The sequence below is a fragment of the Populus nigra genome, chromosome 3 (genome assembly GCF_951802175.1).
Source record: "Populus nigra chromosome 3, ddPopNigr1.1, whole genome shotgun sequence".
Lineage (NCBI taxonomy): Eukaryota > Viridiplantae > Streptophyta > Magnoliopsida > Malpighiales > Salicaceae > Populus > Populus nigra.
Genome location: NC_084854.1, coordinates 19,976,475 through 20,002,533, shown reverse-complemented (window position 1 = coordinate 20,002,533; position 26,059 = coordinate 19,976,475). Strand labels below are relative to the sequence as shown.

General features: G+C 34.9%; 1 protein-coding gene, 1 long non-coding RNA gene and 1 other non-coding gene across 3 annotated transcripts; 2 read left to right on the top strand and 1 right to left on the bottom strand.

The window, feature by feature from the left end:
• Nucleotides 1-14,749: 14,749 nt before the first annotated feature.
• On the bottom strand, nucleotides 14,750-16,199 carry LOC133688614 (uncharacterized). The gene has a single exon (XM_062108156.1). The coding sequence runs from the start codon at nucleotides 16,087-16,089 to the stop codon at nucleotides 15,208-15,210; it is 882 nt and encodes a 293-aa protein (XP_061964140.1). The 5' UTR covers nucleotides 16,090-16,199; the 3' UTR covers nucleotides 14,750-15,207.
• A 7,802-nt stretch (nucleotides 16,200-24,001) lies between these two features.
• On the top strand, nucleotides 24,002-24,083 carry TRNAS-AGA (transfer RNA serine (anticodon AGA)). Its single transcript has one exon. It is a non-coding gene; the product is annotated as a tRNA-Ser (tRNA).
• Nucleotides 24,084-25,239: 1,156 nt separating this feature from the next.
• LOC133688776 (uncharacterized) lies at nucleotides 25,240-25,825 on the top strand. Its single transcript, XR_009841201.1, has 2 exons — nucleotides 25,240-25,496; nucleotides 25,595-25,825. It is a non-coding gene; the product is annotated as an uncharacterized LOC133688776 (long non-coding RNA).
• The last annotated feature ends 234 nt before the right edge of the window (nucleotides 25,826-26,059 follow it).

Sequence of the window (26,059 nt, the reverse complement as noted above, 5' to 3'; positions counted from 1 at the left end):
TATCTGATTATCTTATTTCATTAATTAATCAAGAATATTGTGGTTGAGGTTTAAAGATAAACACAGATAATTAATTCAATTCTATAATTGAACTCAATGGCAAGCTCAACTTGTCTGTGCTTCTGGTCAACTGCAAGTTCATAACATTAAGCATAATTCAGTGGCTGTGGTTGATGAATAATTAGTGCTTAACTTTTTCATGGTGGCTAGAGCACTTATCTGGCTTTATACATCATGATTAACTTCTCCAAAAATTGTAAAATGGCACATGGATTTGCCAACTAATTAATTAGTTAAATATTAGATAATTGACTCATGCTATGCTGCAGGTCCGGTTAAATTTTTCTTAAACGATAAACAAATGTTCAGATGTTGCTAATGTTTTTTTCTAGCATAAAAAAATTTAAATCATATGAGGGTTGACCTGATGCAACTTGGCTGAATATGCAAGTCCAAAAACAATCCATATAACTCGTAAAAACATAGTTTGATTTTAAAAAATAAAGATGACATACTTTTTTAATATTAAGATGACAATTGGATTGACTTTGGGTCAATTTAGGTTAACATATCAAATCTGCAACTCGGGTTACGAGACAATGATAACCTTGTAGAAAACAAATCAAAATAAATTATGAAGTCTAATTCTCAATCAAACAAATGTTGAAGGATGAAATTGAAAAAAAAAATCACATAGAAAATGACTTAAAAAAGCAGTCCAAGTTAACCAGTCAAACTAACGACCCGGGTCATAAGACCAAGTTAACTCCTTGGAAAGAAAATCGATTAAAAAATAAATCAATTAAAAAAATATAAAAATAACTCGAGTCAATCAATCAAACTCATGACCCTGGTCATTAGACTCAGATACCCTTATACAAAGAAAATAAAAAAAAAATGACATAATTTAACCCGAGTTAACCTACTAAATCTGTAACTTTGGTCATGAAAATGAGATAACCTCATAAAGAATAAATCAAAATAAATTATAAAACTCAATTCCCAACCGCTTTTGTTAGATCCAATGTTGAATAATGAAATTCGTAAAAATCTTAAATAAAAAAATGACACAAAAAATAAGCCAAGTGAACCCGTTTGACCCTTTAATTACTATTCTTGGGTCATGAGGTCAAGATAACCTAATAAAAAATAAATTAAACAACTTATAAAACCTAATTCTCAATCAAACACAATATTAAATGATAAAATTGGAGGAAAAGTTAATAAAAAAACCGAGTCAATTGGTTAACCCGTCAAACTTGCGACCTACATCATGAAATGGAAACAACCCAATAAAAATAAAATCTGATGTTGAAGGACACATGACCCGGGTAATGAGACCGAGATAACCTTTTAGAAAAAAATAACCCAAGTTATCCCTACATAAAGCAAATCAAAACAGATTATGAAACTCAATTCTCAACTTACCTAGTGTTAAATAATAAAATTTTAAAAAAATTCAATTAAAAATAAAACATAAAAAATAACTCGAATCTACTTGTGTTAACTTTTTAAGCATGATTAGTTATGAGACCAAAATAATATAATAGAAGTAAACAAAAAAAATTAAAAAATTTAATTCTTATTCAACTTAATATTAAAGAATGAAATTAGAAGAAAAAAATTAATTAAAAAAAAACCTCAAGTTAATAGGGTTAACACGTCAAATTAAATTAACTTGATAAACTCGTGATTTATATTATGAGAATGAAATAACAAAATAAAAAAAATAAATCTAATATTAAAGAATAGTGCTTTTGAAGAGGGGGTTTTCTTTTAGTTTATAATTAATAATTTTTAGAGCCAATTAAAGAAAGCTAACACATTATTAAAAATTTTGGGCACATGCTTGCAATTGAAGCCAATGAACCATGAGTTTTTCACTCGCTTTTTAATCTCTCTCTCTCTCGCTTTTATTTATCATTTCAATCAAAATGTAGGTATCACTGCTCATCAGCGGTGATAGAGATAGACAGATACACAATGAGGTATAAGCCAGTTTTCAACTAGCCAGTTAAGTTATGATGGCGTGTCAAAATCCACCATTTCCCATCAAAGTCTTTTCAGGAACTAGTTCTGAGTTTTGACACGAACTTTGGATTTGTAGCTAGAGGCAGTCATTCTCAGATCACAGTCATTATATATCTAGCGGCAGACTGCAGTTTTGGAAAATCAACAGTATCTTGGAATTTGTTTATACGTGCATCAAAAGCAGCCTAAGAAATTAATTGGTTATCCGTGATCTAGGGAACTTATTCGAAGACCTTCAAGGATGAAGATTAATGGAGCACATGAACCGCATGCCATGTTATATATGTGCAAAATATTGCATGCCTCTCCTGTGTCGGGTTTCGAGTTTTGAAGAGTTATGATTTGCTCTTTGACACGAACAACTGGGCAGTTCATGTCATACCATGCACAGAGTTATATATTCGCATGAAATGTTGATGTCTGATCAACCATGAAAGAGACAAGTGAGGGATGGCCATTGTAGATTTTGATTCTATGCTTTTGAGGTGCTTTTTGGACGGAAGTTTTTTTCAATTTTTTCAACCAGAAATAACTTTTTCTTCCCCCCCCCCCCCCCCAATGACTGGGATCTCAAGCGTTCAAGGCCAGTACAAGACTCATCAACATGTTAACATTGTAGATCTATTGATAGTAAGAAAATCTATGCATGGTTAAGTTATTGGTTCGTGAACAAGCAAGCGTCCTTTAAGTCAAAGGCTAGAATATGTATAAATCTTTAAGCGAGACTAAAATTCTTGAGGTTAGTGAAAAGAAGATTCAGTAGTATCTTTCATTTTGTTTTCTTGTGCCAAAATAATGACCAAACGTGGTTAAATTAGCAGGAAAAAAGAAAAGAAAAGAAAAGAAAAGAAAGGAAGATTCGTGTATCTTCATCCTGTTTCCCTGACCAAAACAGTGCTTGTGTATTATAAATGCAGTATAAATTACTCCTGTTACAGCAACATTTCAGAAATCTAAACGTGATTGAAAGTAATTAATGTGCTTTTCTTTTTGCAGTCTACTTCAAGCAAGGAAGTGCGCCAGCATCACTTGGTAGTCGTTCATCTGCATCATCTTCTTTTTTTTTTATGTCTAGAAAAGATGACATAGCTATAATTTGACTCCATTCACCTATTCCTATTGCCATCTTCAATGTCACCACGAGCTCATCTTTATCACCACTCCAGTCATATCATCGTACGTCCTGCGTATATTGATTCTGATGGCTTCTTTATTCGATTCATATAATGCCAGCTTTAGCATGATGCATCTTAATCCATAATGCCGTCGTCGTCATCATCATCGTTATATTCCAAAAAAGATTTATTGTCAAGGTTTTTAAAAAAGTAAAGTTAATCTGTAGGGAAGTAAACGAAGATGACCACAATTTTCACATGATGAAAAATCGAATAGAAAAACATTTAGCTTTTTTCCCAAGATTTGCCCTGGATCGCTTCTTATCTTTTTGCTGTTTTTTCTGTAAAAAGCTGTGTCTTAAAACGAGCCCATGAGTGCTTTAAGAGTACAGCTATCAATGAGCCACTATAATTTGGTTGCTGAGTCAGGCAGGATCATGTTTGATCTTTAAATGGAAGGTTTACAGGATTGAAGGTTTATAACGTGGTTGCTCAATTGCCACCAGCACAAGGCGGTCCCTTGAGCCACTATAATTTGGCTAATGGTGCCGTCAACTGTTGCCAACGCAACATGAAGCATGTCATTTCATTTCTTTTAAGCAGGTCCAAAAGAACAAGCAACCACAGCCGCATTAAGCAACATTTTTCCTGTTAAATCAACAAATCACGCATTTAATTTCTAATGCTTTTCTTTCAACATGTATCCATCCATATGGTTCACGCATTTTTTGCAACCACATATACCCTACACATTCTCATCCCTACAGGACAAATTAGCTGGGGGGGAAAAGAATTAAGAGCAGCAGCAGCCACCATGGTAGGAGCACTAAATAGTAAACACCATAACAATTTCCTCTGTTAGCCCTGTTAACCATAGTGATGCAAACTTGGATTTAACAACAATGCATTAGAAAGGTGTCCACTACAATCTTTTAATCATTGAGCAAGCGACCATTCAAAACAACTGCATGCCGGATAAGTTGACTTTCTAATGGTCAAATTAAATGAATCCTTTGTGGCTTGATCATATTTGAAGCCTGCATCAATTCAACGAGCATTTGAAAAATGTATGAAAGCAGAAAACCCAAAAAAACCATGGAAGTTCAGATTGTTGTTGGCCCAACATATATAACAAAGAAGCATGCCTGGATTAAATCTACGAGAACATCTGTGGGAAAAAGACAGAAACATCAAGACTTCATCTAAATATCAAGGTAAAAAAAGCACAGATACGATCGCCCTCGTTATGAAAAGTGTTAACTGTCTTGTTTAGGCACCAAAGAAGAAATGGAAGTGTGACAACCCACAAATCCTCAATCTCAAGTCAAATTTTGAAGATAAATAATGACGGCAATTTTGATGATAGAAAATGTAATCCACTAGCATGAACTTTAGTGGGTTGGAGAAGATGAGTGCAGCAGCCCACTAAATCACTCATGCTTTTGAAGGAAAACATGTGGATGCAGCAGTGTTGACTCTTAATGAACAAAAGTGAAACCGAAACCTCATAAGATTTTGGATTAGATTACCGACAACAGAACTGAGTGTACATGTATCCAATGAGATTCTTTGACATTTATACTTAGACAATGACACAGAACTAAACCCTCTTGAAGTGGAGATAAACCTGATATCTTAGAAGATAAGGAGCCTTTTGGGCAGAGAAGTAGCCTGTATCTTGTTTAGGAAGATCTCAAGGTCATTCTATATTCCGCATTAAGACTGCCTCTAATAATTTTCCCGTGCAAAATATGAAAACTGGAGGATGCAACTGCAGTCCTAACAAAGATATCCCATGCCTTGAAATTCAGGGACCATAGCTTCAATTCCAGGATATTGTGTGTGTACGTCTCTGTGTGAGCGTGAGAGAGAGAGAGAGAGAGAGAGAGAGCGAAAATCTTGAGAATATATAAGATGACATAAACAAAACCATTTCTCCAAGACATTCTGTGGAGAGAGCCACCCACCCATTCCCCTTAGTCCCCTCACTCCCTTGATTATGTAGTTGGAAAATGGTTCAATTCAAGCATAGTGGGCTCAAGCTAGATTTCCCAACTGTTCGACAAAGGGCGGGTTGTGAAACAACTCCTATTACCTATGACAGATATTACTCCATTCACAGTGGAAGCTGTTCTTCCATACCAATGTAGCTTCCAACCAGTGCTGTTCGTGTCATTAAAGCTGGCACACCAGAGGATGAAAAAACACATTAGGGGGCAGTTAAACCACAATTTTTTCCTTTTTCTGTCTTAAGCAGACCCATCAACAGTTAACCTAAATGAAGTGCAACTGAGATGATACTGTTCATACAGCCCACAGTGTCTCTTCGGATATATCTTAATCAATTCTCTTGGGGCCCTAATGTATCAGTCAATTCCTTAATGAAAAAATATTTCAATCTATTTATCAACTCTCCAACATTACACTCCAGATATCATTTTTTTTTTTAAATCCTCAAACCTCATAACCACTAATGTCCCCTGAACAGTCTGGCAGTCTGGTTCCTCAAGGTCATAGTTACCACTACAGTCTGGTTCCACAAGTCCAAATTTCTAAATGCACTTTCTTCAAAAATCTATTGAACATGTACAGGAATAAAAGGAGAGCCTGAGCCACTGGCTAAGATTCTTTAACACCTCAACGGTAGTTATAACAAGCGTGCTAGTCCCGTGCAGATGATGCTATCACATCATGATTTTTATTTTATTTTTCCAAACAGAAATGTATGAAATTTTGCATAAAATCACACTTTAACCTTGTGTCATTTAAAACCCGTAATATGAAAAGAAGGTAAAATCAGTTTTTGTGCTGCAAATTGGCTTAACGAGTTCTCAAGAACCCATACCATCTAAAATATCTACATTTCTGTTTACTTTCACTTTCAATTATTCAAGTTTTCATTGCTAAAGTTAGCAGCATGCATGTTATTCAAAATAGGCAACTCAAAAATACCAATTTATACAAGAGAAATTCTCTTCCTCCCCACGGGTAGCGAGGAGAAGCTGCTTTCCTGCTTCTCATTCATCAGTTCAGAGACCAAACACAAGTTGGGAAGAAAGAAGAAACAAAAAGTGAATGACGCAGCCAATAAAAAGATGTGTTTTTGTTTGATTTCATATGTCAGAGTCCATTTTGTATTTCCAAATGTTCAGAGGTACTTCTATGATTTTAATTTTTGCTGAAAGTCTTAGGTCTACGTTATTGCAGTAACCTTTCACCTTCATCCTCGATTCAATCACCCTCAAACCCCTAAATCCCTTATTTTCCAAAGTCTTAAAACGCCACGGACACTTGTTAGTGATTGATTTTCGCAGTATTTGTTGCTCAATAAATTTATTAGTGAGACAGGTAATTAGAGTCAAAGGTAAGAAAGATAAAATAGTAGACTGGATTTAATAAGTGTTTTCATATTAAACAAAGTCTAGGCCAGTTGATAACGAGGAGAAACTTAAGGCTGAACGAAGTGAATCGTGAAATTTGTACTAACAAAAAAAACAATAAAGAACAGATGCGGTTCAGAACTAATTAGTGGATCATGAAGTTTGGACTAATAAAAGAAAAAATATAGAAAAGATGTGATAAAAACTTGTAAAAGAAACAGCAAGTGAAGTTAGAGAGCTTCATTTGTACATCTTTAAAATATGAAATAATGGAGAAAGTAGGTACTTAGTAGATAGTTTTATCGAGGATGGATGAATAACTCATCAAATCAATAGCAATAGTCATTATGCAATTGACTCAAGTTTTCAAGATTTTCAAAACTTGTTTAACAATAAATTTGTAATTTTGGTGATAATCAGTAGGTGTTGGTGGGAGAAACCACTTGTAGTGGCTTTGAAACACTCGGAGGAGATAAAACACACTGTTTTATTTCAAGAACAAATAGCTTACAACAACTTGAAAAGCTTACAATACACACCCTCTCTTTCTCTCTCTCTAGTGTTTCTCTTTACTCTCTCCACACAGAATAGCATAAGCTCAGCTGGCTATTTATACACGAATTCAAAACAAGATAATTCAACCTTCAAGTGTGAAGGCGGCTGGCGGCTGGCGACATGCAGCTGGTGGCTGGTGGCTGGCGGCTGGCGACATGCAGCTGGTGGCTGGTGGCTGGCGGCTAGGCGGTTGGTGGCTGAGCGGTGACAGCTAGTGGCTGCCTTCCTTGACCTTTTAGATTGATTGAGTTTAATACAACAAATCTCCCCTTTAAACTCAATCAAGGGATGTCATGCCAAGGATGAACTTCAATCTGCTAAATATTTCTCCCTTCAATGGCTTTGTAAAGATATCTGTAATTTGATCATTTGTCTTGCATGATATCAATTCAACTTCTTTGTTCTTCACATGCTCTCGGATAAAGTGATGACTTGTATCAATGTGTTTACTTCGTTCATGATACACCAGGTTCTTTGCCAATGCAATCGTTGATCGATTATCAATATAAATCTCTGTAGGATTTTCTTGAGGAAATCTCAAATGCTTCAGCATGTTCCTTAACCATATTAAATGGCATACAGCTGAGTTGGCAGCAACATACTCAGCTTCACAACTTGATAACGTTACTATCGATTGCTTCTTGGATGACCATGTGAAAGATGTATTTCCCATGAAAAAGACAAACCCTGTTGTACTTTTCCTTTCATCCAGATCTCTTCCCTAATCACTATCCGAGTAGCCAACAAGATTGAAGTTTTTGCTTGAGGTATAAAACATACCTTCATTTATTGTGCCTTTGATGTAACGAAGAATTCTCTTGGCTACATTCAAATGAGACTAGTCTGGTGTCTCCATGTATCTGCTAATAAGTCCAACTCCGTAGAGTATATCAGATCTGGTACATGTCAAGTACCTTAAGCTTCCTACTAAGCTTTTGAAGTAAGTTGGATCAACATTTCCAACTTTACTCTTCCTCAATTCTACTCCATTCTCAACTGGAGTTGATACCGGATTGCAGCTTTTCATCTTGAACCGTTCAAGAATATCTTTGGCATAACTGCTTTGGGATACAAAAATCCCTTCTTCTTTCTGCACCACTTCTAAGCCAAGAAAATATGCCATCAGACCAATGTCTGTCATCTCAAACTCCTGTACCATGCTTTTCTTGAAGGCTTCAAACATGGTAGGGTTGTTGCCGGTGAATAGCAAATCATCAACATATAGGCACACAAATAATATGTTGCCATCTGCTTCTTTCTTCACATATATTGCGTGTTCATATGGACATTTTTCAAATCCATTATCTTGAAAATACCTGTCAGTTCTGGTATTCCAAGCACGCGGAGCTTGCTTCAAACCGTAGAGGGCTTTCTTTAACTCGTATACTTTGCCATCATTTTAGCTTCGATGTATCCAAGTGATTGTTCAACATAGATCTCTTCTTCTAGGAAGCCATTTAGAAATGCTGACTTCACATCGAGTTAATAGATCTTCCATCTATGTTGTGCAGCTAGTGAGATCATCAGTCGGATTGTCTCTAGCTGGGCTACTAGAGCAAATACTTCTCCATAGTCAATGCCTTCTCTCTGTTTGTAGCCTTTTACCACTAATTTTGCTTTGTATCTTTGCACTTCTCCTTTTGCATTCTTTTTTGTCTTATAGACCCATTTGACACCTATTGCTTTCTTGTTTTCTGGTAGATAAGTCAGCTTCCAGGTATCATTCTTCTCAATGACATGTATTTCTTCATCCATTGCTTCTATCCAGTTCTCTTCTGTGATAGCTTTATTGAAGCTAAGTGGGTCACTATCTGCAAAGAAACAAAATAGAGTTGTATCTTCCATGACTTGAGTGGCATCGTACAACTCATCTAGATTTCTCATCCTTCTTGGTCCTTCTGATAAGGATGTTGATGATGATTCTGGTGTGTTTCTCCTGTTGAATACAAGGAATCTGTGTACCGGACTTTGTGGCTCATCTGTCGGTAATATCAGACCTTCTGCAAGTACTGGCGGTACTTTCACTTCATCTTCAAGGATCAAATCAGTGCTGATACATTTGACTGCTTCTTGGTCATCCTTCCATTCCCAAGTTTTATCTTCTTCAAAGATAACATCTCTACTCATAATTACCTTCTTTGTGATGGGATTATACAGCTTGTATCCCATCCTTCTCTCACCGTATCCGATAAAGATGCATTTCTCGCTTTTATCATCGAGTTTGGTCCTTCTTGCATCTGGGATCTTTGCATATGCCACACAACCAAAGACTCGAAGATGAGTAACACTTGGTTTGTGACCACTCCATGCTTCTTGTGGAGTGACAGCTTGCAAACTTTTAGTTGGGCAGCGATTCAGTAGATACACTGCACATGATACAGCTTCAGCCCAGTATTGTTTGGGCAGCTTCTTTGCTTTGGGTAGACTTATCGCCATGTCAAGAATCATTCGATTCTTTCTCTCAGCTACACCATTCAGCTGTGGTGTATACGCAGGTGTTGTCTGATGTCTGATGCCTTGTTGTGTACAAAAGGCTTCAAAGTCATTTGCTGTATATTCTCCACCTTGATTAGATCTCACGGTTCTGATCTTATAGCCACTTTGCTTCTCAACAATTGCTTTAAAATCTTTAAAACAATTGAACACGTTTGACTTTCTCTTCAGAAAGTATATCCATGTCTTTCTGCTAAAATCATCAATGAAAGTAAGGAAATACCTATTTTATCCAGTCGATATAGGCTTTATGGGACCACACACATCTGTGTGCACTAACTCCAGTGGCCTCTTTGCTTTCCAATTGACTTCTGTGGCAAAACTGGATCTGTGATGTTTGCTGAGAACACAACTCTCACAGACTTCATCTGGATGATCAATGTGAGGCATACCTTTGACCATCTTCTTGCTTGCTAGCATCTTCAGACTTGTGAAATTTAGATGTCTAAGCCTTAGGTGCCAAAGCCACTCTTCACTGTTGGTGATGGCACTCAAACACTTTGCTGCATCATATTTTGGATATTTAAAGGAAACATCCTATTATTAGACATTTTCACATAGGCAATTAATCTCCCATTGTAGTTTGTAACTGTCAGATGACAATTCTTCATGAAAAGTGTATAACGTTTCTCTAGAAGTTGACCTATGCTCACCAAGTTCTGCTTTATGGCTGGGACATAGTAGACATCGGCAATGTAGCTATGATCGTCATTCTTCAACTTGATTGGGATGTTACCTTTACCTTTGAATTGAACTTTTGATGTATCTCTAAAGGTGACTAGACCTTGTCTGGTCTCATCTAGATCGCCAAATAGATCTCGTTGGCCACACATATGATTGCTGGCTCCAGAATCAAGATACCAAATATTCTCTTGATTCTTGTCAAGTCCTTGTTGGACAAATAATACAGTTGCTCCTCTGCTGTTGGCATCCTCCTCTGCATAGTTGGCATGCTCACGTACCTCTAATGGAGCTTTCCCTTGACATTCAGTGTTATAGTGCCCAAATTGATTGAAATTATAATGTTGGATATTCCTCTTGTCACGGTTATTGTAACTGCCTCCTCTTCCTCTAGGAGTGAATGCTTGTTGTCCTCGACCTCTTCTAGTGGTGTTTCTACCACCTCTTCCTCTAAAGCTTGTATTCCAAGATCCTCATCCTTGAAATCGCTGAAATCCTCCTCATGTTTGTTGACTTCTTCCTCGAGTGGTATATCCACTAGTTAAATCTCCCTTTGCTCATATCTGTCTTTGAGAGACAACTTTGCTTGTAAGGCATGCTCAATTGCCTTATCTCCATTTCTTTTTACAATCTTTTGCTCATGAGCTTGCAAAGAACTCATAAGCTCATCCACCATCAACTTTTCCACTTCTTTGGACTTTTCAATAACGACAACAACAAAATCAAATTTTGGATCTAGGGATCTCAAAATTTTCTCAGTAATCCGAGCATTTATGAGGGCTTCTCCATTTCTTCTCATCTGATTGACTATCACCATAATTCTTGTGTGATAGTCAGAAATAGATTCTGAGGCCTTCATTTGTAATAATTCAAACTCACCTCGCAAAGATTGGAGATGAATCTTCTTGATTCTGTCAGCACCTTTGTATTTTTGTTGGAGTGCCTCCCATATCTTTTTTGATGTTTCTGCGAAAGCAATGATCTCAAATATGGCTTCATCAAGACCTTGATAGATGATGGTCTTTGCTTTGTTGTCTTTCTTTCTATTGGCTTTGAGGACTTGCTTTTCTGCCTCTTGTAGAGTATCTTCTACTTCTTTGGACTCTGGTTCATCATAACCATATTGCACAATCTCTATACACTCTTGTGAACCAAGAAATGCCTTCAATCTGATACATCAACTATCATAGTTGTCTTTGGTTAGCTTCGGGATGAGTGTTTATGCATTTTTTGTAGTCATTTTGCTCTTTGAATGACTATATCACCTTCTGGGAGTTGAATTTGGCAAAACAGACACTCTAGATCGATCCGGAATGCTCAAAACAGCAGGGAATCGGTCTGACTTTGTTGGAAATGAGTCAGAAATGGGCTGAACCGGTCCGAAAATCGATTTTGTACGTCGGGCGATTCGCTGGGGTTGAACCGGGAATATTCTGGGGAATATTCTATCAGCTCGGCTGCGGCTCAGCTTCGGCTCGGCTTGACAATCGGCTTGGAGGCTCGGCTCGGCGCGAATATGGCGTGCGTGGACTCCAGTCGTCGTCTACCTCTGGGCGCGTCGGCTGCGCGTGGGCTACAGTGGCAGAATTTCAGGTGGCACGTATGTGCTACCTCTTGCTCCGATGAAGCTTATTCTTGCACCAGAGAGTTCGTATGGATGAACTCTACACGGTGGAATGATCAAAATGTGTTTTTGACAACTTTGAAAATTCAGATATATCCCAAAACTCCTCTGTTTTTCTAACGAACGGGGCTCTGATACCAATTGTTGGTGGGAGAAATCACTTGTGGTAGCTTTGAAACACTTGGAAGGGATAAAACACACTGTTTTATTTCAAGAACAAATAGCTTACAACAACTTGAAAAGCTTACAATACACACCCTCTCTTTCTCTCTCTCTAGTGTTTCTCTCTACTCTCTCCACAGAGAATAGCATAAGCTCAGCTGGCTATTTATACACAAATTCAAAACAAGATAATTCAACCTTCAAGTGTGAAGGCGGCTGGCGGCATACAGCTGGTGGATGGGGGCTGGGCGGTTGGTGGTTGAGCGGTGACAGCTGGTGGCTGTCTTCCTTGACCTTCTAGATTGATTGAGTTTAATACAATAGTAGGTATATAACTTGTAAGTATCTAGTTTGTAGGTAATAATTAATTGATTTATAATAGCAGGCTTGTAGTTTCTATTATACTCCATTAAACTTGCATTTTTCATTATCAAAAAACTCAGAAAATATAAAAAATATATATATCAATTCATGTTCTTCTATTAAGAAGTTCCATTGCAGGATGCATGTTTATAATCAATTGAAGGATCATTTAATAAATATAAGTTCCTTAATCATAAGCTGTTAAGTTGTCTTTTATATTCAAAACATTTAGATTATTTGATCACAATTTTTAATTTGATTTTTGCATATTAAAAGACCATAAAAATTTTAAAACGTCATTAAAAGTCTAGAACTGCAAGTTTGGAGTTGTAAGAACAATGTCTAGAGTTCAGATTGCCAACATCAAATTTAACATTTAATTTTGAAATTCAAGGTATTTTTCATTGGGACAGAAACAAAAAAAATCCGAAACAGTATGTCAACGCTAACTGATTGGCAAGGAAGATGTATTCTAGAAGTGGAGTTTATTTGCTAAAATTTAGTAGGATAGACTCAATGAGACTTGAGTGCAGAAGATTTCCAAGAAGAAAAGGTCAAATTTTCTCAGACTATTCCTACTACAGAGAAATAGCAGCATCAAGTGTTTAATGATCCTTAGTTATCTTCTATGTGGATTTTGTAATCATGTTTGAAGAACGAAAAGATGGCCTGCACTAACTTCAAATCTGTGCGGAGTGCTATTTCGGCACAATTTTCCCTGCATGATAGCTGTGTTTATGGTAATAGTTGCAAGATGGATATTCGATTTTCAGTTTTTGAGTCTGCAGAATGTACTGAAATAATAAGCACCGTAGTGGTATCATCTAACCTTTGAATCAGCAAGTCAAGCCATCACAATATGGATATGGTAAAGCTTCACTTGAAAATTACAGAAGCAGGCATTACTATAAACCTTCTATTACCCTCTACCTAACTACGCATATTTCAAATGAAAAGAGATGCTACAAAGGAGATATTTGAAGAGTTGTTTCCTACTACTTAAAGAAAAATCATCCAAACTACAATCTGTCTTTAAGTAAGAAATTTCTATGAAAAAATGATGTGAAAGAAGCTAATGCTGATTCATTGATGATTCGATCAAGCTATCCAAGAAAAAGATGAACCAACATCCAAGAAGTTTCAAGGACAGTGGAATGTAGAAACTGCTTAGTTTCAAGTTGCCAAGAAGAGCTTAAAGAAAGGCACCAGGCTGCAATTTTGGATCTGATACTACAGCAGTGAAAAGGCAAGAACAAGTAGTGAAAAATTGAAGCACAAGTTGATGAGTGCATTGATGTTAGATTAAATTCGTCCAGGACAATCAAGATTGAAAAGGATGAAGTTACGAAAATTTGAGCTTGAGCAGTTCAAGTAAAGAATGAAATTAATCCAATTCTTGCCAATTGTTGATAAAAATTTCCAGGAAAAGTATACCATTTCATATCCAAGGATAAAAATTATAATTATTCCAACAAAGAGAAGAAGCTGCCATCAAGTTCTCACTAGCTGTTCATATTCATGTTTTGCTACTTCTGCACTTCAAGCTCGAGGTCATGTTTTCTCCAACCAGGGGAGAATGATGCAGCTGCCAACACAGTTTAATTCGTTTCAATTCACTAGTCAAGGTTTATTTTCTGCAATTTTTTATATTTTCTGGAAATTTATAGATCTGGTTTCTATTTTAGTATTCTTCCACCTTCATCCCCAATTCAATTTACAAATCCTAAAACACTTTCTTCTTTAGCTAAACCCCTAATCCCTTACTTTCAAAATCCTAAACCACCATAATGTAGGACAGAAATACAAACATAAACTGTGTCTGCAAACTAGACAAAGCTTGGGCAAATTTGTTCTTCACTCAACCTTGAAGTGATGGAGCTAGCTCCTACACTTTTTCCCCTTTCTAATACATTCAATGTCAAAAAGTTAATAGCATATATCACACATGAAAGGTGACTGCAAACCTATTCAACTTGTTTTATCTCTTGAACATCAATGGCATTTATCTGTTTTCTATTGCACCAAACTGCATGGCACCATGCTTGGCGCACAAATGCAATTGCTAACAATGCCTATATCTCTCGGCAACAACAGATATATATATATATATATATATATCAATTCATGACAAGAAAACAATAATATTTTCTTTTGCTTTCAGCCTCTTCAACAGCCTAGAGAGTTTCGCACGTCAAAAGTTAAATGTCTCATCCGATTTACACCTATCCATTTTGACAAGTGAACAAATATAGAAAACTTTCAGGTATATAATAGTTCCATTCCATCCATGCAATATTTGGGCTCAAGGAAAAAGAAATCAAACATAAAAAGTGACAAATACTAAATTATAGCGAAACTTCCTTATATTATTTCAGCAAAGAGTGAAAGACTTGATATACAGCTTAGTAAAAGAGAGCACACAACATATTATACAATCATATACATCAATCCGTGCTTACAAAGGCGACAATGAATACCTGATCATCATCCATAAGTTGGCATATTAGTTCCTCAAAACAAAAAAGTTATAACTTGCTGGTTGTCGCCACGGCACATACATGAAGTGTCAGAACTCCAAAGAGACCAGCAATGCAACAGGGTTTCACAATTTAACAGCACCCTTTATTGCAAGTGCAACTCACAATAGCCAGTCTAAAGCTACAAAGAATCGAACTCAAATGCCTCCACATCCCACGAATTAGAATTGAACTTCTCATTCTCGACTTGGAATCCATAACTCCCATCCTGTTGCAAACTTATATCATAAACATCAGACTTGGAATCTCTCCGATTCCTATTAATCCTACTGCCATTTGTTACTCCTACTAATCCTATTATCACGACCAGCACTGCGATTGGTAGTGCCACCCACTCCTTTCTCTTTCTCAAAACCAACTTGCCCTGAATCAAATGCATTAGAAACATTCCCAAATCTCCTCCTATCCCCCTTCTTCCTGTATTTACCAGTATTTCTCTTTGCATTCCTCTTATCCATCCCCAATTTCCCATCAGAACTTCCCCTATATCCACTCTCTGAAACTGACCCATCTTCAATTTCTAATAAATTACTGAATTTCTCATTAACGAGCATTCCGTCATTCTGATATTCACTTTCAGTATAGCTTCCAAAATCAGAATCCAGCATTCGAGCACTCAATTCACCAAAACCAGAAGCAGAAACCTTACCATAAGGTTTCACAGTTTGAACAACACCTTTTGGAAAAAATCTGGCAGATGGAACCCCATCAGGGGTCTCAAACAACTGGGGACCATCTCTTTCACTCCACAAATCAAACCCACCTGGTTTCTGAAAGCGGTCAGCCAAAACCTTAACTTGTTCATCAGCGCCTACAGAAAACAACTTGGGTGCTTTGCCAACAACCTCCCAAGGACGCTCTAATTCAGAAACAGCAGCTTTGAGCTCTGCCCTTTTTCTCATTTCGTAAATCTGTCTCTCCCGGCAAAGCCTAGCTTTTAGGAGTTGTTTAGCTTTATTTTTTTGCATTCGTTTCCATTGCCACTTGGAGACTCCTCCAGGGAATGTTCTTGGGCCTCCGCCCATTCGAATTGTTATTGTGGTTTTAGGAGGGAGAGTGAGGCTGAAGGGTTTTGGAAAGAAGAGAGGATTTTGGGACGAGAGGGTTTTAGAGAAAGAGAGGTGCAGCGTTGGGATTGAGAGAGACATTGAAATTATCAAGGGTTCTTTTGGATTTTGCAGTTCGTCCGAGGAAGGAGGAATGCTGTAAAGGGAGTGGAGCTGTGGAGGAGAGGAGGAGCAGACGCTCGTGGCTTTTGAATGTTAATATTATATTTTGAGTAAATCACTCATTCTTTATATGTATTTTGTTTTTCTTATAATTGTATCTATTTATATGAAATTATGATATATCTAATTTTCTATATATTTTTTTCAAGTTTTTTTATTTAAATTTATATAACTATATTTCTTTTTCTAAAAGTACTCTTAAGCTATATAAAAAATATAAATTTATTTTTATTTTCTAGTTTTTCTTTTCCAATAAAAAATAAAAAACAATTTCCAACTCCAAAAACTGGTAAATGTGTTCATGTTATATTGTTTTTCATTTGGAGAAAAATGCAAAATAAAAATTGTAATCAAATTAAACTTGTTTTCTATGATATCCTTTACATGATAAAGTACACAAGTAATTTTTTCTTCGTCTTAACGATATTGTCGATTTTTTTACTTATTTATCATTGTTTTGAGAGAGAAAATTCCACCTAATTAAATTGACCAGGATTTTCCAGAGAGATGCCGTCCACATCCAACTTAACAAAGCCAAGATCTGTCTGCATGCAGCCTCTTTATCATTACAAGCAGCGCGACAATCCTCGGCTAGCTAAAAGATTTGTCTTAACAGCTAGTGATCACCCTTATAACTATCACTGTATACTATGATGTTTCTATGTCTCCACAGCCACCAAACTCCCACAAGAAAGATGCAATCAAGATCACCCGACAGCAGCTTGATTAACCGTTGGTTGACATCTGCACACAAGAAGTCAGGTCTGTTAGAAATGCCGAGAACCTTTTAGCAATCTCACAGACAATGCAAAGAATCTTCCTCTACTTGGTTGTAGCGGCAACACAGAGTTTGTAGAGAGATGGCGTCTAAAACGCAACAGATTGGTTGGAAGGCTGTCATGAAATATCAGACAAATAAGCATGATGATCTTCTCTGGGGCATTTAATTTCTAAAGCCAGCTCCATTTTCGATTTATGATGGACATGTCCATATTTCTATGGAACAGCCACAGGTTGGCTAATTTAGTAGTGTAAACACCTGAAATATTGTCAGCCCAAACCACGCAATCATCAACAACATGAAGCGAATGGATGGGGACTTCCATTATGCAATGCTTGATAAGCTGGGGAATATGTGTTACCACCCTAGTACTGAAGTCCCAGGTTTCATTGCACCAAAGATCTTTAACTTTCAGATCAGCATCGATGACATTCACATAATCAATTAAGTTGCATATTGGCTTTTCTTCCAGCCACGGCTTATTCCAGATCGAAAGGTCCCTTTTGCTCAGCTTATAAATGAAGCCTGCAATTCCTTAATTTCAACGACTGGAGATCGCTGAAAAATCAGGTTGGTACGTTTCAGATCAAGAAACATATATTTGTATTTATATTTTGATTAGAAAAACATTTTAAATACCTTGTAAAACATATATATAACCTCTAAAATCTAAAAATTAACTCTAAAACTTATAATCAACTTGAAATCAAAATTTTTTCCGGGTTTAAATCTACCATTTCATGCAAGTTTAAGGAAAAACAAACACCTTCGTATAAACTTTTTTCATTAAAAGAAACTCATTGATACAAACATCATCTATTTTCATGGTCAAAATCAGTCTTAACCAATGTCTTCTTTTTTTATCATTGGAATCTAGAATTTTTCTCTCTCATCTCTCAAATTAAAGACTATAAAATAAGAAAATGAAGTTATAAATTAAAATTGAATGCCATAAATGTTTAGGGGCTAAAAGTTTATGGTTTGAAAAGTTAAAAAATCAAAGTGTATGTTTAATCCCAAGCTTAGAAAAAACCCTCTCTTTTTACCCCTGTTTTTCTTAATAAATATGTTTTAATTGATTATTAATTTGGGTTTATAAGGGTATAATAAAATATATATATATATAAGACAAATCATTGTGATGATTCGCATGATTTGTTCCTTGATAAACAGTGGTGTATGGAGTAACATTTTCGCACATCATTTCTTAGAGTATTTCTTTTTTTCTTTTTTTTTATTTCTTAATAAATATCAAGCAAGACCTATTTAAGTATGTGTTTGATGTTATAATATATGGTGTTTTATAAAAGTATTTTTTAATTAAAAATATATTATAATAAATTATTTATTTTTAACATCACTGCATCAAAACCAAATTAAAAAACAAGCTATAACATAATTTAAAAAATATTTTTAAAAATAAATTATAACACAAAAACAAACACTCACAGTTGCTTCCGACTTTCCATGCGGTCCAGACAAGAGGTTCACATGCTGCTTCTTCAGCGTGGGATCCCTCGAACTGAACTACTTTACCAACTTATTTCTGCTCAAAGGGATTGCATGAAGCAATAGATATCTAGTGGTTCGAAACCCGGCTGGTGCAATTTTCACAGAGTCATCTTTTTGACATCGATCTTACCAGATTGCCAAAGAGCATGCCATTTTTATTTTTTTTGGGTTATGCTGAAATTCTCAGATTATGAGTTGTGAGTTTCTGACTCAGATGATGCCATTTACCTGTAACGATCCACTTGCTGTACCTCTCCAATTAACTATCAATTGTAAAACATACACCAGCCCTGAGAACAATAATAATCACTGGCTTCTGTGCCTCAGGTCATGGCGGTGCCTGGGCTTGGGAACCGGGGGGTTCTCTTTTTCCGGAGACCACTGCACGTGCAACTTACCACCATGTTACCCCACTGGGTTGTGACCATCACTAGTTCATTGGCTGGCACAGCCAATTCTGATGTTTAAATATGATTCGGCTAATCAAATCACAGTTACATAATGCAAAAGACAGGAAACTTCCTGATATTAATCAATTAAAACTCTGCCACGGTCTCTTGATCTCAAGGTGTCCAAACACTCCATTGCCTCCTATACAACAGGCATTACCTTATTTGTTTTTTTCCTCTCAAATGCTATCACATTAGAATTATGAACTCTGCATATCATGTCTCCAGTTTTCAAAGCAATCATCGTGAGTGTAGATTTCCAAGCTCCCATGTGACATTAATGGTGTTATGCTACAATTTTTTTACGGGAAATAGATAAGGAGAGTTATATGCTATCTAATTTGGATTAATTGAAAGAAACTTAGAACACAAGGGTTGTTGCCACATATGTCCACAAGATTAACTCTAGAAGTAAATATAGTAAGCCACGTATTATGATGTGAAATCGTGGAAAGAACTCTGAAAAATAAAAGGTTATTAATAGCTAACAGGCAAGTAGTAAAGAAGTTGAAAGGCGGAAGGTAATCGGTAATTGACATCATTTTTACTATATAAGGGGGATTATAAGGAAAATCATCAACAATCCAACAAAAAAACTCATAACATTGCATTGCAATTTTATTAATTTCTCATAACCTTTCAAACGTGAAATTATCAGGCAATATCTTGTAGGCAATAATTCTATAGGCAATAATTAAATAGTCTTGCAAATTCAAACCAATTAACTTAAAACTTTAATCTTGAGTTGCAAAGAAAGACATAAAAAAACCTAAATCAAACAAATAGTTATTAACTCTAGTTTTTATGTACAAAGATCACAATGACACTCACTTGAAGACATGCTTGTACTCCTCGTTCATAATATGAAGGTCCAGTATCATTACACCAAACCGTTTTCACTTCATTCAGCACAAGCAATGTTTTATTTGAGGAGACACTTGAGCATAAAAATATAATTGCATTTACCTTGAATTTGATTAGACCGTAAGCAATAATCAATTCCTGTAAGAACATAATTCTCTAATTCATTGCTTCAGATTGTTTGCAGACAACAAATATTTCTTGTAGCTAGGTCAACAACATGATATTATATTGGGTCTGTTCAACCTTCTTGTCTCAAATTTGCTATTGATAATTATGAGAAAGAATCATAAGAGAAGATTATTGTATTTCATTGTTAATTTCCAATTGTTTGCTGGCTAAAGATAAGCTTCCTGAAGGCTAAAGCAATGTTTAATTAGTTTAGCAGATATGGGATTGCATTATATAACTCCCCTGTAAACGAGCAATTTTCCGAACACCGCTTGTGTCAGACTACAAAGTTGCTATGTGAATCCGACTGTACACAGAAGTTTCTTTGTATCTTTGTATTTTAGATTAATAGATGTCTTGTGTCAGACTACAAAGTTGTTGTGTGAATCCGTCTGCACACAGAAGTTTTTTTGTATCTTTGTATTTTAGATTAATAGATGTGTTCGGATCAATTTGTTTATATTTTGATTAATTTTACGAGTTTTAAAATTAATAATTATATAAAATTCATGATTATTAAAAAATAAATTTAAAATCTAATGAGTTGATCAATTATGATTAGCTTTTTTGGAATGGAGAATCTGTTTATGTTAGTGCAGTAAAAATTCATTAATAATTTGAAGTTAAAAATAAATAAAATTAAACAATTCTCAAAAATACATAGAAGCACCACCAAATGCATTACAGCTCTACAAATAAACATGTTAGAGATCCCGTTCCCTTGGTTGAATTCGTAGTTGTATTTCTAATATCCTAATGCTTCCACGTGTATATCCCTTAGGTTTCTCCCATTCAAGGGACAACTCAACAATAACAAAATGTGAAATTGAAATAATTATCAATCGAGGGAAGGAAATTTCCATCACACCACACGCTTGGATCTCCTTCTTAATTGATACAATCTCCTCCTATATATAATAGCTAAACCCTCTGTTTTGGCCTCAGCCTCCAAATTAAAGAGCAAGCATCGATCTCAAACAATATCATTAACCCAGTCCCCAAGTTATTAATGGCTCAATTTCTTCTTCTTAGCCTTGTTTTAGCTGATGCTGTTGTGGGTCTAGCGATGACCAGTGAAAAGGTTCAAACCATGGTTAAGTCTAGCTCTGCATCATCCTCGTACCCACAAGCTCCAGCCCAGAATTCATACGAGGCTCAAGCTCCCATGAGTAGGAAACTTGGTAAACACCACCACCATAAAATGGTCCAGTCCTTCGTTGCACCGAGACTTAGCCCATCTATAGCTCCTCCTCAAGCTCAAGAGAACGTTCATTCTACAAAGGGAACCAGTTCCTTGGACCAAACTCGGTCTTCTTCTGAGCACAGTAACACTGATCATGAAGAGAGCGTTAGCATACAAGTGCAGGACATTCACCTTCCAAGCCATCATCATTCAGTGGATAGATCTGTAGCTGGGGGCGGTGTCATTCTTGGAGGTCTTGCCACCACATTTTTAGTGGCTGTTTTCTGTTACATTAGAGCTTCTGGAAGACACAAAGCAGATACTAGTTCCTGAGTTATCTATAGCTAGTCTTGTAGGAATATGATAGGGAAAAAAACATCTTGATCTTCAACGTTGTAAAGAGAATAAATGTCAATATATACAAGAATATGGTTAATTTCCAAGTTATATATGTGAAAATGAGTATATTTTTGTTTTAGATTTGCATAAACATTCCTATTCTTTAATTGAATCTTGAATTGGAATGATAAGATCTCTCTATGTTGCAAATGTATGGGAAAACCTCAAATATAATCCCCAATTATTAGAATAGGATTAACTTTGTCTCTAAATAATATTTTATATTTATTTTATCACCTGATAATTTATATTTCTTACAAAAAAAGAATTAAGTTCGATGTGTTTTTTGAAAAGAAAAATAAATGGAATTTATAATTAAATATGAGTGAAAAAACTTAATTGGGAATTTTTAAAATTTTAAAGATAAAATCGATACAAAATATTGTTTGAAATTGAGATCAATTATAGTTAGTTAGTTAGTTAGAAACTATTTTTATGCTAAATATTTTATTTTTTTTTGTATAGTGATGCAATTGTAGAGAATTTTAATTTGGATTTTCCACAACTTTAAAATAACATTTTATGAACCACCTTTTTCCCCCCTTGTTAAAGTGGGGGAGGTGGGCCAGGTGGCCATCTCTTCTTATTGCTGAAACTTGATCGATTGACACAAAACAATTGATAAAGTGCGACCATGTAATAAAAATAAAAACACATATGAAATTAGATGAATTAAATAAAAAAACATATTATACAAGTAAGACATATCTGAAATATTATTTTAAAATAAATATTTTTTATAAAATAAAGCTTATATGTAAATAAAAATATTTTTAAAAAATGAAATAAAAAACAAAACACTTTAAAAAATATCTATTTAGAAAATGCCTGCAAAATTTATGGCCTAATTCATTTAAAAAAATCACACAAATAAAGAATTTTATTTCCGGGTTAGTGAAAAAAAAGGGCAAGGCAAGGCAAGGCAGTATTTTTTATTTGGGAAACTTGGGGCTGAATAACATTCTTAAGAAACCCAATGGGCTAAGAGGAAACAAAAGAGATTTGAGCAGGCTCATTGTTATCACGTTATAACATTATCGACAAGTCTTTCAAATATTCAACCAGTGATGATGATGATGATGATGATGTGTCACATCGTCCAATTCCCTCACCAATCCCTATTCTATCACTTCTTCTTTATTAATTAAAAAACTACCAATACAATTCGCACACAAAATTCCAATGATTTTTTTTTCTTTCAAAAATATTAAGTTAAAATAAAAAAAGACGTTGACTCAGGTCTAGCTCGACAAGTTAATTCAAAAAACCTATAACATTGAACTAAACTTGAATCAAGTTTTAAATTAAATAAAAAAAATATTATTTCGACTGAATTTTTAATGATTTGATTGCTTTAACAAAATCCTGTTAAAATTCAACAAGATAAATACAAGTAATTTAAAAAAATATTATTTTAATAAAAATAATTGATATGAATTAATCAGACAACACACAAGTTAACTAGGTGACACAACAACCTAAATTTTTTTTTTAGTTAGTTTCTAGTTGGAGCTTGGAATCTATTTGAAAGTACATTAGGTAATTGGTCCCCTTCATTGTAATCCATATCAAAAGTAAAAAACAAAACATGCATTCTTGCTAATGTATTTTCAATTTGCAAGAAAATTTTTAATTATAAGCTCAAAACTTAATGTATAGACAAAGTAATTTTTTTTCAAATATCAAGAAAAAATAAATCTATCAGGCCAACTTGAGCTAATTTTTTATTAACTCTCATGCTTGATCTAACTTGAGCTAACTTTTTATTAACTCTCATGCTTGATCTAACTTGAGCTAACTTTTTAAATGTAAATTTAAATTAAAGAAAAAAAATCCCTGCAATGGCAAGTTAGAATCATGAAACATGTTACTGTTACGGTGGCTAGAAAATTAGAATGTTGTGCTAAAATTTCAATTTTTAAATTTTTTTAACTTGAAAACACTATAAAAACCTATATAATGCACCCGATAACCTCAAAACACTTTAAAATCATTTGAAAAAACAAAAATCAATTACATCTCAAAAATCAAAACCAAATTCATATATCAATAATGTCCTCTATGGAATAGAAACATATTGACACAAAAATCCTTTATTTTGATGGTTGTATTGTGGCCAAATGACAACGTTGTCATTTTCAGTGAGCTTTTCTCTCTTTTTTTCCAACTTAAAAACTGAAAAATAAATATAATGAATTTTTGGACTATAATGAAAATTTTAAAAACTTTGAGATTGACCATTTATTTTTTCTATATTTTACATTGTGGTCATCTCACTTTAAATTATATTTTTAATTTAATCAAAAGCTTTATATCTTGAAATTAAAATAAAAAAAATAAAGTTAAAAAAAATTGAGGATGAAATTCAAAGAAAAAAAAGGAATGGAACCTTCACAATCGTCACCCCCTTGCGTGTCCATTTCTTGGGAAAATGTTATGTACAATTAATAATAAACAACAATCAAACTCCAGCCTGTGGGCGTGCCGGAGTGGTTATCGGGCATGACTAGAAATCATGTGGGCTCTGCCCGCGCAGGTTCGAATCCTGCCGCTCACGTTAATTTTGTGTTTTTTTACTCTGTTTTGATTTACGCTCTCAAAAGCAAATCCTTTAGGCAAATGTCAACTTTAGGTTTGAAATAGATGTTTTAAGTGGTGGGTAGTTGTTTAAGGATAAAACGAGGTAATAATAACAATAATGATTAAGGGATTGCTTTGGAATGTGGTAGATTAGTTTTTAAAGTATTTTTTTATTTAGAAATGTATTAAAATAATTTTTTAATTTTTTAAAATTTATTTTTATATCAATATATAAAAAAAAAATTAAAAAATATATATAAAAAACACTATGTAAAGCTCTTGAAAATTTAAAAAGTATAGTTCAACTACAATGTTAAATATAATGTATCCGGTCGCTTCCCTCTCTTTCATGGAATTTTCAATGCAGCTTCTTAGTTGTTAGTACTTTCACCATTAAACAATTTCTCCATTTCTTAATCTTTCGCTGTCATTAATTTGTTGTCTTGTAGGATAGCAAATGTGTGTGGCTTCTATTTCAAATCAATGATTGTGTTCATATATACATGCTAAAGCTTTGCCGTATATACTAATTAACTAAGACATGCTTAAGATTTTGATAACACACTTTCACTCTCTTGATCTCTTTCCAAACTGGGAAAAAAAAATCCATGTTAAAGAAACAGTCATTCAGAAACCTTCCTTTGAGAGTGGAATTATAAGAATGGTTGATCTTTACCTTAAATTAAACTTGCAAGAAATTAAAATACAGTTTATATAAAACGAATCTCATTTTTGAAAGCACATACAGCTCCTAGAAAAAGTTGAATACAACTGTTCTGTATCCAAATTCCAAGCCAGAAAAGTCCACATAGAAAATGCTTCTGGATGCAGAGATTCTAGACGGAAATTGCCGCCTTCCCCGTGTGATCTGATACAGCCTTATTTAAAAAGATAGAATATCAGACAAGGGCCGCATATCTGTATCCAACGTATGTCTATTATATGTCAATTTCAATTAATTACACCTTGACGTGAAAGAGGAAGTTTCCAACTAATTCATTTGCCCTTGTGTGGAAAAGTAAGCAACTTGAAACGTGTGACACGATTCTTGTGTTTGCTCTAGAAGCCCACTTAAATCCCATGAAAACTCACCCACCATTGTTTTCTTTTGTTTATATATATATATATATATATATATATATATATATATATATATATATATATATATATATATTGTTTTTCTGTCTCTTGCAACTCCACTTGCCTGTATTATCTTTCTGTCGGCTGGAAATTATATCTGAAGCCCATGTTTCGTTGAAGACAGAAGGATCAAGCATGGGTATGCCTAAGCCTTCTTCTACTCTGCTTCTGCTGTTGCTTATAGTCACTGTTTCTGCATCCCAGAAACAAATAACATCAGAAGCAAGGACACTTTTGTCCCAGAAACAAAGTAAGTATATATCACTATTTACACTTGAGGCTCTCTCTCAATGGTGATTCTTGATTGATTGATTTTTCTCTTACTTACCGTGACCATGCAATTCGCAGAATATTCCAAGATTTTTTCGACACTGGGAGTTGTTTGCAAGTGTTGTGATGAAACTGGAGCTGAGTGCGCAACTACTTGGACGGGTTCTTGCCATAATCTCCAATGTCTTCCATGGAAGATCTAGACTAGACTAGTCAGGGATTTCCTTGCGTTTTCTCTTCTTAGCGGTTTTTGTACATATATGTAGTCACACTCGATCAATGATTCAAGCAGCTTTCCAGCTTTGGCCATGTTCTAGATTCATAAAATGTTCCTAACTTGACAAGCTTAATTTGGTAGCCAAATTTAAAACTACATAAAATATTTTAAGCTTAACTTCTCTAAAGATGTATTGTAACTTGAATCCCATATTATGTATCGAGCATGTCATTCAAGTGTTGGGATGATTAAGAAAGGGTTGTTAAAGCAACTATGGGCTGTAAAAGATCCTCCAAATATTGTCAATTTCTTATGGAGAGCTATTA

Bases quoted from the DNA above. Each gene is read 5' to 3' on its own strand.
- LOC133688614 (XM_062108156.1), bottom strand. From the start codon at position 16,089: ATGTCTCTCTCAATCCCAACGCTGCACCTCTCTTTCTCTAAAACCCTC.